This window comes from Bactrocera dorsalis, chromosome 3 (genome assembly GCF_023373825.1).
Source record: "Bactrocera dorsalis isolate Fly_Bdor chromosome 3, ASM2337382v1, whole genome shotgun sequence".
NCBI classification, from domain to species: Eukaryota; Metazoa; Arthropoda; class Insecta; order Diptera; family Tephritidae; genus Bactrocera; species Bactrocera dorsalis.
In genome coordinates, this window is record NC_064305.1 from 44,818,387 (window position 1) to 44,836,799 (window position 18,413).

The 18,413-nt window shown below is 37.9% G+C and overlaps 1 protein-coding gene across 4 annotated transcripts in view; it reads left to right on the plus strand.

Moving 5' to 3' along the window:
• The first annotated feature begins 8,459 nt into the window (after positions 1-8,459).
• LOC105226016 (integrator complex subunit 1) overlaps positions 8,460-18,413 on the plus strand; it is a 74,751-nt gene continuing 64,797 nt past the window's right edge. Inside the window, exon 1 of one of the 4 annotated variants that reach the window (XM_049451184.1) lies at positions 8,460-9,907. In XM_049451184.1, coding sequence (XP_049307141.1) covers positions 8,599-9,907 — 1,309 coding nt within the window. In that variant the 5' untranslated portion in view covers positions 8,460-8,598. The remainder of the gene's footprint in view (positions 9,908-18,413) is intronic. The other 3 variants (XM_049451183.1, XM_049451180.1, XM_049451181.1) reach the window with 3 other exon arrangements.

Consider the following 18,413-nt stretch of genomic DNA (forward strand, 5'->3'; position numbering starts at 1 on the left):
CGCAAAACGGAACGCCATCCCAACCGCTCGTGAAGCTATGCTTTCTGCCAACTTCCGACGATCGCGAATCCGAAAACCTCAAAAATAAACCGGTATTATCGCTAAACAATAAACAAACCAAATGAAACCAATAAAACACGAGAAAGTACGCAAATAACAACCCGTTAAAAAATAACAACCGTCCGAAAATAACAAACCGTAAATAAAGATAACAAACCGTACATAAAATTAACAAACCATAAAGAAAACTAAAAAAAAAATGGTCGATCCATACGACGGCCCATTCATGCCACATATCGTGGCACGATTGCCAATATCTAATTGTGTGACAAATTTCTAATTGACAATCTCATTTATACATAGATCACCATGGATGTAGATACACCAGTCGCAAACACGTGAACACCTCGGGCTACTAATGCGCCACGAACCGGGCCTACTCCAGCGCCCCGAACTGTGGTGGCAACGACGCCGGCAATTGCACCGGCAACCTCGCCGGCAACTGCACCGGCAACAACGCCGGCACCTGTACCGGCAACCGCGTCTGTAGCACGAACTTCGGAGACTCTAAGGTGTCCCATCTGTCGACGCCCACATCGCCTGCATCATTGTGGGATATTTAGGGGTATGCGACCTGTGCAACGGCAACAAGTTGCACAGGCACACGGGCACTGCCACAACTGCCTGTCACATAGACATCTGACTCCGGAGTGTGAGTCACGAGGGCGGTGCCAAATATGCCACAGGCCGCATCACACGCTGCTACATCGTAGCGCGGCTCGCGAAGTGAATCGGTCACCCCTCCATCGCGGCCGCATGCCCCGACTCCAGCCCGCAGCTCGTGGCGCACATCAGCGCGACGGACCCTCGTTGCGGCATCGACAGCCTGGGCCACCACCTCGCCGATCAACGGGTCTGAGCAGCGTTGTGGCAACGCTGCAACAGCTGCAGCGCCTTTTGGGCTAAACAGTCGTTTAGGGGGGCCGGGATGGCTAAATGAGCACCTGACCCCCCTCTCAAAATAATACATCTACACCCCACAATACACACCATACTCAACACATCATCTTCTCATCGCATACACACCATACTCAACACATCATCTTCTCATCGCACACACACCAGCTCCACACATCATCCTCTCATCGCACACACACCAACTCCACACGTCATCATTTCATCCCACACACACCAACGCATCACGAATTCAACACCCATGAGGACACCGCACAAAAAATAACAAAAGGGACCGACGGACTAGGCGCCACTCTCTTTCGATTACGATCCGCGCGGATATCCACATCGTTTTGCCAGTTCGTCGCTTCAACCTTTTCGGAATCTTCCTATTCGTCATTTATTCAACGGGTGAGTTTGCGGGTTTGATACCCATTATTGTATGGTTGATACCGCGATTTCGCCAACCACCCCCTCCAGGGCGCTTTGGAAAGATTCGGCTTTCGTCTCTGCTCGATTTTTTAGTTCAATAAGTAAATCTCCTTTTAGCGATTTACGAATATGGGTTATATTTGAACCCAGTACTTCAAGCCCGCTATCACTTTTATTTTTTCGTAGAATATCCGCATAGGATGCTCCATCCTTCTTTGTTATGATTATGGCATCTGGCTTTGTTCTGATTTTCCTTTCCAGAGGTTTCTTCTTTTTTACAACGTCTACCCATCTTTCACTTGCGTTTAGACTAGTCGTATTATCCTCCTGGGTTAATTTTGCTGCTCCACTGTACGACAATTACGGCTTTTCGTTTAAATTTTTTTGCTTTTTGGTAGGCGGTAGATAGCCTGGTGCCTCTCGCATTCGTTTAGGGGTGTTATCACCTCTTCCAGTGGTGGGTATTTGCGATGGTTTCCCTATCATAACTCTTCTCGCTTGATTCCCCAATTTTTTTGTTTTGGCATGTAATGTCACTATGCTGCTTACTAATTCGCGCATAGTTTGGTTAATGTGCCTTTGGCCGGCCATCATCATTTCCAACTCTTTGATTTTTTTACTCAGGTTGCAAAAGATGCTAACCGTTTCATCTTTTTCAATCTCCTCAGGTTTGTCCCCTTTGCTTTCTTGGCCAGCAGTATCTCCTTGCTTATTTGGTCCAGCAGCGGCGGACTGCTCATTTTTACCGTTGGGCGGCGTTCTCATTATTTTGGAGTTCCTTCGGAAAGGATTCTCCGGTGTTAGCCCAATACTATTTTCAGAGGCCATATCCTCTGCGAAAGAATAGTTTGGGAACCCCCTTTGGTGTATGTATATGTTCTGTCACAAACTCACCTACCTAAATGAAATAAAAGGTTAAAAAGAAAAAAAATAAACAAAAAATATGGTTGGCAATGCCAAAACCTAAATAAAGTAGAAATAAATAAAATTTGCAAACCAAAAGGAAAGCGAAAACACAAGGAGGGGAACAGCTGTTCGATCAAAACAAAAAACGGCAGAACAAAAAATTTATAAGTGCGTTATTAGGAGGGGAAAGGCTATGTTTTATAAAAATTTGCCCAAAAACAACGGAAAGGTAAGTGCAACTGAAAATTTATATTATTAAAAAAAAACAATGTGTACTTATCTTTCCCTCTAGATTTGGTATCCACACATGTGGTTCACTATCTGGGGCACAATTCCGATTTCTTTGGCGCTGCGATTTGAAGGTACCGTTGGAAAGTGGAAGTCCTCCTGATTAAAAAACATATAGGGTCCGCAAATGCGTAGTTTAGGAGATATTCGGCCTTAAAGTTCAAAAATTCGCAAAATTGGACCATTTCAAGGAGCTATTTCACCACATTAAACACACTTTTTTCACTTGAAATTAATTAAATTGCACTATAATCTTTAAAATAAATCTACATTTTACACTTTTAGCAGGTTTTTTACCTAAAAAATCTTTATTTTAAAAATCATATTTTACACTTGTTTGAATCTCATTTGTTTACCAAAAATTACGACGAAATGGAGCGCTACCATGTGATGATAAGGCAATTCGCTGAAATTCCTCTTTTTCGCAAAAATTCCACTATTCATGCATATGGATATTTTCTTTTTTAAATTTATTAAGCAAATAAGTAATATTATATATACATATGTATGTATAAGTAATATTACATAATAATATTACGTAATAAAGTGTAAAGTATACAGTACAGTACGAAAACTCAAATTTTGTTTCAATATGAGTGCGTGATAACCGAAAAATATAACCTCTTCATACCCAAAGCTCATATTTTAAATATAATAATATATATATTGTCACCTAAAATACCAACCAATGTATCATCAAAAATAAATGGAAATCGCTGACAGATATAATAACAAAAATTTACCATTTTATAACGAAAACTTAAATTTTGGGTGCATGATAACCATAAATTATAACCATTTTATAACAAAAAGTTAATATATTTTTTTTATTTTCAACGCAGAAACGGGTACTACGCGAAAGTACTTCAGTCACCCCGGGTATTCGCTCGGCCTGGGTTATTTTTTTAAAGCGCGGCCGAAGGCCGCCAACGCAGAAAGGAGTACTATGCGAAAGTACTTTAGTCGCCCCGGGTATTCGCTGATGATTTTATTATAGTATAAAATTGTAATATGTATATAAAAATGTTATATTACAATCATATATATAATATAATATTATCACATGATTTTACTTATCTGTGTTTATTAAATATAAATCACATATTATTCATATTGTTACGAATTTACTGCTTGCTAGTTTACTTTGTTAGGTTCGTATCTCTGGATTGACAAATAAAACCAAAACTGTTTAATTTAATTCAACAAAATCTCTTTATTTTACAACTCGTCTACACTATAGCAGTTTACTCTTAACACTGATTGATTACGTTGGCGCTGCCACGGCTTATATAGCCACGCATTTCTCGCTGATGCCGACGTGTCCTTCTAGAATATTGCGTCTGGAAATTACCAGAACATAATGCTATAAGGCGCCAGACGCAAGCAGACAGCCGCGGCGCCAGACTCAGCAATTGTTTAAGTCGACACGCAGACAGTGCGGCGCCAGATGTCTATTGTTTCGACAAGCAGACAGCCGCGGCGCCAGATGTCTACAACAAGACAAATGCTATTCCATATACCTACAGCTATTGTTCATAATAAGGGATGCATATAGTAATACAAATACAACTTAATACTACTTTTTGTAACACTGCCCTCCACTAAAGCCTAATCGTCCCGGTTAGGCACAAATCCTCTTGAACCAAATGGGGCGAGCCTCTCCAAATGTACTACTTTCATTTTACATCGTGCTTTCCCATTTCTTTGTATGCGGTATACCACGTCATTAAGTCGTTTCATCACCATATAGGGTCCTTTCCAGGCTGTCTGCAGTTTCGGGGACAAGCCTTTCTTTCGAAGTGGATTGTACAACAGGACCAGATCACCTTCTTCAAAACCTTTTGAATTTGCCGCTTGATCGAACCGGTCCTTCATCTTATTGCTCATCAGATGCGTATGCTGTCTTACCATTAGATGCAATTCATTCATTTCTTCCTTTAAGGCAGAACAATAATCTCCATCATTTCTTACAGCTGTAGGATTCGTTCCAAACTTAAGATCAGCAGGGAGTCGCAGATCAGATCCAAAAATAATCTTTGCTGGCGTGTAACCAGTTGTCTCGTGCTTTGCTGAACGATACGCCAGCAGGAACATCTGGATGCACTTGTCCCAATTCCGTTGATCTTTATCAACGATTTTCCGCAGATGTTCTTCGAGCGTTCGGTTGAATCTCTCCACCATTCCATCTGATTGTGGATGTAACGCTGTTGTCCGTGTCTTGTGGATGCCCAATAATGTACATACTTCTTGGAAAATGGAAGATTCGAAATTCCTGCCTTGATCTGAGTGTAATTCGACGGGCACTCCGAACCTTGTTATCCAATTTTCTACAAACGCTTCGGCTACTGTCCTCGCTTCTTGGTTTGGTAAGGCATATACTTCTGGCCATTTACTGAAATAGTCCTTGACAACCGGTTGATATTTGTTTCCGGCCGTACTGGTTGGGAACGGACCTGCAACATCCATTGCGACTCGTTCAAATGGTGATCCCACGTTGTACTGTTGTAGCCTACCGCGACTTTTGGCTTTAGGACCTTTAGCTGCCATGCACTCTACGCAATTACTTATCCATTTTGCTATGGAATCTCGACAACCGATCCAGTAGAACCGTTGTTTAATCTTCTCTATAGTTTTTGTAATGCCAAGGTGCCCTCCACTAGGTCCATTGTGATATTCTTTCAATACTTTCGGGATCATGGACTTCGGTACTATGATCAGCAGACGAGACTGTTTGCCATCTTCGCTTTCCCAGGTACGATGAAGGTATCCATTAACGAGGTTTATGCCGTTCCATTGGGCCCAATATGCTTTTGCCGTTGGACTCTCGTTACTGATTTGTTCCTTTGGTGGTCGTACCCCATTTTCTTTGGCTATTATCAGCTTTGCAAGATCAGGGTCCTCCAGCTAATTGATTCTGATGCGGTGAGGAGTCCAATCATCTTCATGTTCTATATTCAGTAATCGCACGTCAATTATACCTTTTCGGAGTCTTCAATATTTCTTCCATCAGCGCTGGTTGTTCCATTTCAACTCTTTGTACTTTGTGTGCTGGTTTACTTAGTAGCGAAGCTGTTTCCTGTGTGAGGGCGTGCGAAACCGTTTCAGCAAACGTTCTTTTTGGCAATGCATATGTGGCGCGTTTGGTGTCCACATCACGAATTCCATTTATGAAACATTGAATTTTTATCCTCTCAATGTAATCCACAGGTGCATCTGCATTTGCCAAATGAGCCAGTCGTTCTATTTCAGTTGCAAACTCTTGCAATGACTCGTTCATCTTCTGACCCCTATTTTGCAGTTCGATCTGGTATATTTGTTTCCGGTGCTCACTACCATATCGTCTTTCTATCGCACTCATCAATGCCTCCTAGTTGTCCCGTTCACAGTCTGGAATAGTCTGAAGGATTTCTGCCGCAGGTCCTTTCAATGATACAAACAAGGACGCCACTTTGTCCGCTGCATTCCAGTCATTGGCCATTGCTGTCTTTTCAAACTGAAGTTTGAAAATTTGAAATGGAATACTTCCATCGAATGTGGGTGCCTTCAATCTTTGATTATTTGTTGATGGTGCAGGGCCATGTAGTTGCAGTTCTCGTACACGATTACTTAATTGAAGAACTTCTGATTTTAAATTTTCTTCGTCATTTTTTAAAGTGCTTAATTCGTCTTCAAATTTTGAAAATTTCTCTTGCACTTGTTTTTGTAGTTGTGTAGTATTTTCCGTAATCTGTTGTGTAAGGCGAGACTCTAACTGTGATGTATTTTCAACTATTTGCGTCATTTGCTGTGCCAAACGATTTTCTGTTTGCACTATATTTTCTGTTATTTGTGATATATTTTCAGCTATTTGCTGTGCCAGACGATTTTCAGTTTGCACTGCATTTTCTGTATTTTCAGCTATTTGCTGTATAGCCACTAACAGAATGTTCATGTCCACACTCGATGATGTTCGTTGTTCTTCTACTTTTTCTTCTACCTTTGTAGAAGTTTCTGGCCCATCAAATTCGAACTCGCCCACATTAATTCCATCCGCTTCCATTGCTTCACGTAATCGTGCCTGCAGATCCGCCTTTTGCCCGCTTATCGGCAAATTACGCTCCTCCAGTTCCTTTCTTAATTGCTGAATTCTCAATTCTCCGAATTTAACCATCTTGAATTTGGATTATTTGACAATCCCACTTCTGACACCAATTGTTATGAATTTACTGCTTGCTAGTTTACTTTGTTAGGTTCGTATCTCTGGATTGACAAATAAAACCAAAACTGTTTAATTTAATTCAACAAAATCTCTTTATTTTACAACTCGTCTACACTATAGCAGTTTACTCTTAACACTGATTGATTACGTTGGCGCTGCCACGGCTTATATAGCCACGCATTTCTCGCTGATGCCGACGTGTCCTTCTAGAATATTGCGTCTGGAAATTACCAGAACATAATGCTATAAGGCGCCAGACGCAAGCAGACAGCCGCGGCGCCAGACTCAGCAATTGTTTAAGTCGACACGCAGACAGTGCGGCGCCAGATGTCTATTGTTTCGACAAGCAGACAGCCGCGGCGCCAGATGTCTACAACAAGACAAATGCTATTCCATATACCTACAGCTATTGTTCATAATAAGGGATGCATATAGTAATACAAATACAACTTAATACTACTTTTTGTAACAATATATTCATACATGTATGTATATAGAAAAGTGTTCACATATTCAATTTTAGCTAAAAAAATCTTCTTTATAGTTTTTTTATAGTTACTAAAGAAAAAAAGAATCTCTCGAAAGTACCAACCAAGAAAACGCTGTGAAACGATAAAAATCTTTCAATTTTGGTTTATAAGGTGTGGCAATGCTGGTGTTCTTCGTAAATATAAACATTTTAAACTTTTCAGCCATAAATTTGATAAGTGATTTTAAATTACTAATTTTGGCTGAAAAATTACAAAATAAAAGTGAAAAGTGAACTTATTTCAATGTTAATATAGTGAGTGAAAAACGTGAAAATATTCTGTGAAACATGTAGAAATACCATGTGTTCATAGTGCAAATTTTTGAATTTTTAAACGTGAAAATTGTTAAAATTATTATTTATTTTTTCATAATTTTTGAATACTCCTCCTCTGGAGAAGCCCCCCTATCCGTACATACCCCATTTATACGGAAATTCGGTTTTTTTACCCCTCCGCCAAAGTAATCGGAATCGTGCCCTATCTGGGACGCCTCACTCACACAACCACTATTTTTCACAACAAAAAACTGCAAGTATACGCAAAGTTTTAGGATCGCAAAAAAAAACACACGTCTTTCTTCACACCGAATGCGTGGAAAATTTTCAATATGTTGATTCTCTTGCTCTTGCAAGATTGTACGATGACATGAAATGCACAAATCCTACAGCGAAATATGCAAGACATGAGAGCATCCATTGCAGAATCTGGTGATATATAAACAGCTATCCTATCCTATCAATTGTATATTGTAAGTGACTATTATGATTTGGGTCACCTTCTGCATTCATTCTTAACAAAAAACATTAATAAATCTTTATAATTTAAATAGAAATTAAAAAATCTTATTAGAACTTACCTTTCTCAACCATTAAACGGCGTAATTGTCTTTGTATAAAATGACAGCCAAAACAGGGTTGCAATTACATTTTTAGGTGTCATTGTACGAAAAAAAACATGGATTTTGGGTTATTGCACAGCCATTGCTAATAATTTGAGCGATTGTTTGTTGTTGTGTGGTTGCACCAAATGGAAAGTTCTGTTATCGTGCATAGGTTTTGAAAGAACAAGTGAATACCCCTAATGTGTTAGTGCAATCTGAAACCAAGAATAACTTAATCGATCAATGAGTGTAATACACGCGTAGAAGTTTTTTAAAATCGATATTCGATTAATAGCCTGAAGTTCTGCTGTACTGCAAAGCTAACAAACTGTAGGGTTTCGTAAATTGATTTAGTTGTTGTGTGTGAATGTTAGAGAAGTTTTGAAATAAACCGGTAAATAATTTATGAAATGGATCGTGGTAAAGGTGTTAACAATGCGAGAGGACAAAAGAAATCGTCCGGACCGATGGGAAATGAATTTTTCGCTTTAGGTGCGAAAAGCAGCCGAGAGGATACTAAAAAGATATCTTCATGTAAAGGAAACAATATGGTTTCTGATCGTAAACGCGAAGCTCCTTCTACTGTATCGAACGCAAGTAAAAAGGCGAAGCTAATGCGTTTCGAGGAATCGTCGGGATTCACAATACACGAATCATGGGATCAATTTGCAATTGAATGTGAAACAACAAATTTGATTAATGCAATAAAGGATAATATTGATCAGTTTGATGATAATTTTTTGCGTATTGTGTGCGGATCAGTAAAACAACTTATGGAGCCATATACTAGAAATAAAATTGATTACGTGCTTTATTATAGTTTATTCTACTTGGCAAAACTAAAACCAAATTTTTTTAGGAAGGATATCCTTAGTTCAGCTCTTCTCTATATATTACGTAGAGATGTAAACATTAAAATAAAGCAAAGTTCCAATTCTCAGGCTATTGCATCTAATTTGCTAACCAAAGCATTCTATGACAGAAATAACTGGCCTGAATATTTAATTCGTATTTATATAGAAGATGCAATAAATGAACGAATATGGGCAGATAATGATTTTTGTATGCCATATATAAAAAATATTTGTTATATTTTTAACACGAAAATTCCCCCAAACAACGCTATGCAGCTTGAAACTCCTGCGTTCGGAGGGTCAGTGGGGCAACAACATCGAGAAATGCAATTATGTTTAGAGGATGACTCCGGTGATGGAAGTTCAAACACAATTGATTCTATGGGATTTGGAATTGATACAGATGCCCCGTTTTTAATTGCCAATCGTTTCTCCGATATTGAAAACACAGTGGAAAAAATGGTGGTAGACGCAATAAAAGAACAGTTAAATAAAAGACAACAAACAGACTGGTACACTAGAAACTTTTTAAAATTTCTATGTTCCACAGCTGGATTAGGCGAAGTGCGTTATCTTTGTATAACTCGACTTGAATTGTGGATCCATAATGGCAAACTTGTAAAATATGCCCAGCAGCTTTTATACTATATATGTTATAATATTAAAGATAATCATATAAAGGACCATGAAGTATTGGCAATACTTGTCAAAATAAGATTAAAAACTAAGCCTTCTTTGAACTTTTTTATGTTTTGTATTAAAGAAATGATAATACAGCAACCAAAAGTGCTTAGATTAATTTTAAAGCTAGTAGTACAGAATGAACTATCAAATACAAGAAATCCGAATAACATGGGAATGCTTGGTAAGTTAAACTGTTGAATATAATACAGTCAAATCTACCATATAATTAGGGGTATGCGAATCCAGTTCGATTCGAGTCGAATCGAATCCTTAGATTCGAGTCAAATATTGAATAGTTCGAATAATTCGAAATATTCGAAGAAATAAAATCTTAAATAGATTATTCTATTGCAGTAATAGAACAAAATTAAAGAAAATAAAACTATTATATAATTCAAATTGATTTAGACATTTATTAACATAGTTGATCTAGCCGAGTTTCTGACGTTTTGGCGATTCTTTAGTACTTTTACTTTCTTCTGAAACTATACCCTTTTTTTCCTATTTCAACACATTTCTGATATAAAATATGATGTTTCGAATGTAAATGCTTTAACAAACATAGGTGACGTAGTAGTTAGAAAATAGCAAGTATTACATATTGCTTTTCGGTATTCTTCAGTACATAGCTTAAAAAAATTCAAAAGCAGGACTCCGATGAGTTGAAGACACAATCTCATTATCATCTCCCATACCAACTTCAGATTCTACTTCCATAATCACACTTTCCTCTTCGGAATTATGGGAAGACATTTATTCAATTTAAAAAAAAAAAATAACCAATGTTTGGTTTTTTGAATATTTGAAGCGAGAATGACAGATGTACGTCAGATACATGAACGAGATTCAGATACTACTGGCGCTAATTAAAAAATCATGCAAATAGTCAAATATTAAAATTATTCGAACTATTCGAATAATGCGAATATACGGGTCGAATCGAATAATTCGGTTCGATTCGCGTCGAATAATTCGAAATTTCGAATATTCGCATGCCCGTACATATAATTATTGTATAATCAGCCCTATCACGCAATCCATCGTTGCGAAGCTACGAATACGAATGTCCGCTACGAATACGCATAATTTGCTATCATTGAATTCATGTGAATTCGAAACTTTTGTTGCCAGACTTAATTTTGAATTTTGACATTTCGAAATCAGCTGTGTAGAAGAAAAAATTAAAATTTTGATTAATAAAAGTGAAATCGTTTATATTCAAATTGATTTTAAGAACAAAAATTCGCTAACGTTTTTATTTATGTTGCTTGAGGAAGAACCGAAAATCACTGAGGGACAAGAGCAACCCTTTCGATGTGGACGAAACAAAGTACAGTTCAAAAATCCACAAAAATTCATTGTTAAATTTTATTAAATTATTTTTCTAAAATAGATTTATTAAAAACTATCGCTTAAATAAGGCGGCCTTTACGTATGTCCTCGATGTTCTAGAGAGGAATGCAAGTTCTTCAAGATCGTCATCTATATCTTTACTTCATCGATTGTCTTCGGTTTTACGGTTTTTAGCTGAAGGAGGCTATCAGCATGGAGTGGGTAAGGACTTCGATATTCCAAAAGCTCAGTCAACATTTTTTTGCATCTTAAAAGAAGTATTGGGATTGCTTCAGTCCCATTTGTGCCCTCAGTGGATAAATCTCGAGTTAAGTAACGTTGAAAAAAGTGAAGCGAAAAAGTTTTTTTTTTTAGAAGTACGGATTTCCAGGCGCGATTTTGTGTGTAGACGGGACACATATTAAAATCGTTGCTCCAACTAAAGATAAGTTTCTCTATTATAACCGCAAAGGATACTTTAGTATCAATGCCATGATTGTAATTTTGATGACAAATTCGAATTTCAAACATCTTAATCAATGTTTTGCAGATATGTGACAATAAAATGAAAATACGTTATGTGAATGCTCAGTTTCCTGGCAGTAATCACGACTCCCACATATCGAAATTTATTTCTCCGTTAGCACAAACCTGTCGTACAAAAACTCCGCTAAACTTAAAAATTTTCCGTTCCGAGTGAATTTAGTGAATGCAACTCTACGAATTTAGAACTTAATTTCGGAACTGTTCGAATTGCATGATAGCAGTTTCGTAACTTTCCCGAAAAAACAGTCTACGATGGATTGTGTGATAGGGCTGAATGTTTTTCATCTCATTTAATTTTTTATAAATACTATTTATAATTATATTGAATGCAAGAATGTATTCAAAATTGTTGCTATTCACGATAGAATACTGAAAATGTATTTGTTACCGCAAATTTAGAAGTGTAGCAGTTTTTAGATTCACAATTCTCAAAAGGTTTATAAAGCTTAATATTATATGTACAAAAAATCTTTATATGATCTTCAATTATTTTAAACTTCAAGCGGGTTAAAAAATTTTTGAAATGGCGAAATATGAATTAACAACCTTACCTGTAATATCGGCTGACTGGTGGGATAATAGTTGGGTTCATTAAAAGTTGAGCAGGATCATCATTGTTGATAGAGATTATATAAGCTGTCTTCCATATTGTCTTTTTTTAAAAAGTAGTCCAGATTAAGGCAATATGTTATTATCGGAGATGTTGGTAACAAATATTCTTTTTCTTACATATTGACAATGTTGCTTAAATGAATACTTAGAGTCTAATTTTAAGCCTAGGAACTTAAAACTATCTGTACAGATTAAATTTATATTATTAACGGTAAGTGTGGGTGTATTACATTGATGTTTCTTACAAATATGTAATAACTTAGATTTAGAGGAAGAAAATTGACGTGCCCGAAGAACCGAACCAAAGGAATAAGAGGGAAAAGATTTTAGAAAAGGAAGACGTAACAACGGACAAATCAGAGGAATTAGAAAATAATACTAAATCATCAGCATAGTTTTGGTGACTGATATTAGGGATAAAATTGTACTGATTTTGAAGAGCAGATTCTAAGGCTATATCTTGCGGATATAGTAGATTGCCACGAGGAGAATTGAGGAGAGAAATCGAAAAAGGAGGTTAAACTAGTGAACTATTAAAATAACTTAAAGTGAAAGATTAATTAGGAGGGGAATAGGCACAAATAATGATGAGTTTATAAAAGTTAGAGTTCGATGTATTTATTAAGTATCCGTTCATATACCACTGAAGGATGGATAACATGGATAGAAAAATAAAGAAAAAATAATAATGTGAGGTTATGGGAATTTATTGTTCCATCAACGAGGGTGACGGAGATGAAGGGGAGGAGGAAGTTGGATGGGTGTTGTGATCAAGAGGGGAGATGGCAAAAGATGCCAGGGGAGATAAGGAGTGTGAGGAGGGCGATGAGATGTGGGAAAGTGGAGAGAAAGATGGGGAGGGGGAAGAATCCAAGGATGGAGGGTATAGAAGAAGGGAGTTCTTTGAGGTTTCTGAAAGTTCTATATGATGCAATGGATTGTTGGTGGAGGATGAATCGTTGTTAGTTTTTGTTGTTGTTGCGTTATTATTGAGGTTAGAGTTTTTTGATATTGAAGTATTATCTTTGTTATTAGGATTTTTTGAATTTGTATTTATATCATTGTTAGTTTGCATTTTTGCCACGTTGGCGAAGGAGGAGGGGGATGGGGTGGAAGGAAATTGATTTTTACACTTGGTAATGGCGTCACGCATGGTGCATTTGTGTATAGTTTTAATTTTTAATATTTCTTTCGATTGAATAAATTTAGGGCAAGCATTTGAGGACGAGGGGTGTTCACCTGCGCAGTTAGCGCAGTAAACTCTGGTGCAATCAGAAGGAGGAGAGTGGTTAGGAGGAAGGTTGCAAATGACACAGGAAGGAGTTTTTACGCAGTGTTTAGCGGTGTGTCCTAATAGCTGACAAGTTTTGCAGCGCATAGGATTAGGGTAATACGGACGGACATCAAGGGTTCTCCAGGCTACATCAATTCTGTTAGGAAGTGTATATTTATTGAATGTTAATAATACGGCACCAGTAGGTACACGAACGCCTTTAACTATTTTGTTAAACTTGTGGACTGCAGAGACACCTTGTTCCTTGAGACCTTCAATTATTTCATCGTCGCTAAGTTGGCAAATAAAGGGGGCATAAATTGTGCCCTTGACTGAGTTAAGGGTGCTGTGAAGAGCAACTTCAACAGCACCTGCACCGGGTAGATTTTTAGTAGAAAGGAATTTATCGGCAATTTTTTGATTTTTTACAAGGAGGAGTAGGCTGCCATCGCGAAGTGACGAGACGTTGTTAATATCTTTACTGATGGATTGAATACCTTTATAAGTCGCGAAGCAGGAGATTGAAGTGATGGGTTTAATGGCATCCCGCGACTTAATGACGAGGTATTTGGGGTCATCCTTCTTTGTAATGGGGAGTTCCGGAAATAGTTCCAACGTTGTTTGCTCAGGCTTTTTTCTTTTAGTCTTCTGGGCTGAGGATAATAGGGCAAACCTATTATCACCCAGATTATTGGCCCCAGGGGGCATTGTGAAAATATTACTTTTTATGTATGCAAAAATTTATAAATGTAGCACCAGTTAACAATAAGAAATAAATACAGCGAGAAATTAACAGTAAAAAAGTTATTTGTGCAAAACTGTAAAGTAGCGTTATAACACAGACACCACTAGAATGACCGCGAGAGAAAAAGAAAAATGCGACCGTACGGTTTGACAACTCGGTTGCGACTGTATGTAGAGTTACCTCGGGTTTTAATTCTTGAACCAACACAATGTTTCCGTATTCCTTATCATTAATTAAATAGGCACGATTCTAATTACTTTGGTGGCCGGGTAAAGAACATGAATTTCGGCATAAATTAGGTATGTGCTGATAGAGCTTCCCGGTTTTAAATATACAGTCTAAACATTAAAACAAGTTCATATTTCCCTTTTATTTTCTCATTTTTTAGCTAAATTAAATATTTTAAAAACCACTTAGCACACTTATCGTTGAAAAGGTTAGATTGTTTATAATTATGAGGAAAACGAGCCTTGCCACATTAAACACCAAATATAAAGGATCGTTTAACGACCGGGTTTTCTTTGCTTGCATTTTCGTGTGATCCTTTTTTCTTTATAAACTACAAAAAAATTCTTTCCAACATTTTAAGCTATAATTGAGTATGTAAAGTACTCCTATCAGCGTTGACGGCCTCGTCCGCGCTCTATAAAAATAACCCTGGTTAAGCCAATATCCGGGGTAAGATAATCTGGCAACCTTTTGTTATGAAGTGTACAAAAATAATTGAACAAAAGTTAAATATTGAATAAAATTAACAAAAATTGCTCTTTAGCAGTTAACTATTGTTTAGTGCAGTGATCATCAAAATAAACCCAAATTTCTTCTGTATCGTATGATATATGGCTCCAAAATGCCTCTTAAAAAAATTATTCAGCCGCAGCTTTGTGCCGTTTGTAAAATGGTCGCTAATTCACCAAGTGTCATGTGCGCAAATTGCCGTACATGGACTCATTCCAAATGTGCGAAACTTAATAGAGCCGAATTCACCAAGCTAGCAAATAAAATAAAACATCAAGGTCATCAATGGAAATGTGAAACATGCCGTTCGGAGGTTAGTATCGTCACTCAAGATGATCTTGACTGTGAAAGTGACGACGATGGAAACATCACCATGCTTAAACTTAAACGTCTGCTTGATGACCAGTATTCAAAGCTCACAACATCTTTTGAGAGTTAATTCCACAGTTTCAAGACAGCCATCGAAAAGAATGTTAATGACATCAGAAGGGAGGTCTCAAGTTTATCCAAGCAGCACAAAGACTTGTCCAATACATGTTCTACTCTTGATAACAGACTAAACTCAGTAGAAAACAAGCTCGAAACTTTCACTAGCGCATCAGCTCGAACTGAAGAAATTTTAGCAGAGTTTTCGGAACGCAAAAAACGGGAATCGAACGTCGTTATGCTGAATGTTCAAGAGTCAAGGAGAGCTGATGGCAAAGACTGTCTTGATGAAGACAGAGCTACCGTCCAGTCCATCTTGCCAATCGATTTGCCTGTCAGTTTGGATGAACTGAAACTCCGATGATTGGGTCGCCCAACTGCTGGCCGTAACCGTCCGCTGCAAGTTGAAACAACTTCCCCATCCGTTGCTCGCGCTATATCAGTCTAAGTCTAAACCACCAGCACCTGTTGACGGATCACCAAAAGTCATATTTAAATCAGATCTCACTCCCGCTCAGTTGACGCACCTCAAGAACCTTCGCACACAGCTGGATTCTCTGGTGAAAAATAGCGATTCCTCGAAGACAATAAAATACGTTAATGATAGGGAAGTTATAGATGATTCATTCAGTATTTACAGGAAGGATAGAAACAATATCACAAGTGATAGTGAACGAGGTGGGGGTGTTTTCATCGCAATAAAGAAGTTTGTGCACGCGGAATGTATTCCAGTCATTGATGATAGTATTGAACACATCTACGTAAAAATCAAGTGCAATAGATCAGATATCATTATTGGATGTGTCTACATTCCTCCGAGAGCATCACAAGTCGTTTACCAAGCGTTCCTTGATACACTCCAGTACCTGAATGTAAAGCAGAAAAATACCAACTTCCTCATCACGGGGGATTTTAACCTTCCAAGTAGCTCGCCGCATATAGACTGTGAAAATTTTCTATATGAAGGCTTCTCTCTGTTAGAATGCCGCCAATTTAATAACATTCAAGCCGATAGTCACAATTTACTTGATCTTTGTTTCAGTAATCAGCATATACATGTTGGATCACAAAATTTCAAAAGTGCTGACTATGGGAGTCTTAATGCATTTTATCAAAACGTCAATTGGACGAGCCTGTATTCATCCTCTACCCTAGACAGCAAAGTAGTAGTCTTCTACGACATTATTCAAAGAGGTATATCTACCTATGTGCCTGTCCGTTCACAAAATAACAACAACTTTCCGTACTGGTTTTCAAGCGAATTAAAACAGAAAATGATACTTAAGAGGGAAGCCCATACTACCTTCAAGAAGTGCAATTGCAAAAAGAACTATAGAAAGTTTAGCGAACTCAGGAGAGAATGTAAATTTCTCAATAAACAATGCTACAAGAATTACATAGATAAAATTGAACAACAAGTACAGGATGAGGCTAATGTGTTCTGGAAGTTTGTTAAACATAAAAAAAGAGGTAATGGTGACATCCCGTCCACCATGTCCTGGGATAATCTGACGGCAGATTCAGGTATCGATATTAGCAATATGTTCGCATCCTTTTTCAATAGTGTGTATACCACCAGCTGAAGTAGAACCAGCTCCCACTGTCATCATGGATGAATTTGGGGTTAACATCAATGATGTCCGTAAAATGTTGTCGACACTGAACTTGAAGAAAGGTGCTGGTCCGGACGGCTTACCAAATAGTTTTCTTAAATACTGTGCATACAGCCTCAGCGAGCATATTACACACCTATTCAGTTACTCTCTACAAAGTGGTGTCTTTCAAACTATATGGAAATCAACCTACATCTGTCCGATTCACAAGGACGGCCCAAAGTCTGAGGTCGTTAACTATAGGCCAGTTTGTATCCAATCAGCTTTGGCCAAGTTTTTCGATAAGATAGTTCTTCCACAACTCACGGCATTCTTCACAAACATTATCACCAACAAGCAGCATGGTTTCGTCGGCGGAAGGTCGACTTCCTCTAACCCGTTTATACGTAACGTAACTACGTAAATTATTTACTAGATGCCCTAAACAATGGCCACTCAGCTCACACCATTTACACCGATTTCAGCAAGGCGTTTGACAGGGTGGATCATACTATTCTGCGAAACAAACTTAGAAGATACGGTATATACGGTAATGCACTGAGTTGGATTCAATCATATCTTACAGGAAGGCATTTCCAAGTCAAAGTAGATGGATACCTGTCTGCTAAGCATATGTAACCTCAGGAGTACCTCAGGGGTCATATCTTGGGCCTATTCTCTTTAATATTTTCGTAAATGATATTGGCGATAACTTTCAATCGGAATTTTTGCTCTATGCAGACGATTTGAAGATCTTCAGAATGATAACCAGTGAGCAAGATCTTCGAGTTCTTCAGAATGACATAGACAAGCTTTCGTTGTGGTGCCGATTAAACAAATTGGACTTGAATGTAAGAAAATGTGTAACTGTATTCTACTCACGGTCACATATCAGAATACCAGTTAATTATTTTCTAAATGATGAGTTGTTAAGTGAAGTGGATCATGTAAAGGACCTGGGTATCATCATAGACAATAAACTGACGTTTAACAAGCATATTGAAAAGATCACTCTCCAGGCTTTTAAAGTTCTGGGATTCATTACTAGAACTAGCAAGGATTTCACGAATCGCATCTTACTGCTACGCCTTTATTCATCTATGGTTCGGCCAATTTTAGAATATGGCACTGTAATTTGGACGCCTTATACCGATGCTGCCTCTAGTCGTATTGAAAAAATACAATCAAAATTATGTAAATGTCTTGGCTATCGCTATGGTATTCCTGGTGGTTACAACACAGTGTCTGATGTCTATGAATACTATAACATAAACAGCCTGCAAGAACGTCGTCAAGTAGCAGACATGTTATTTTTTCAAAGTCGTAAACGGTCTTATCGATGCGCCAGACATCATCAGCATTTTCGAACTCGCATCAGTGGGTCCCTCACTGAGACGTAACCGTCTCCTGAAGACTATGAAAA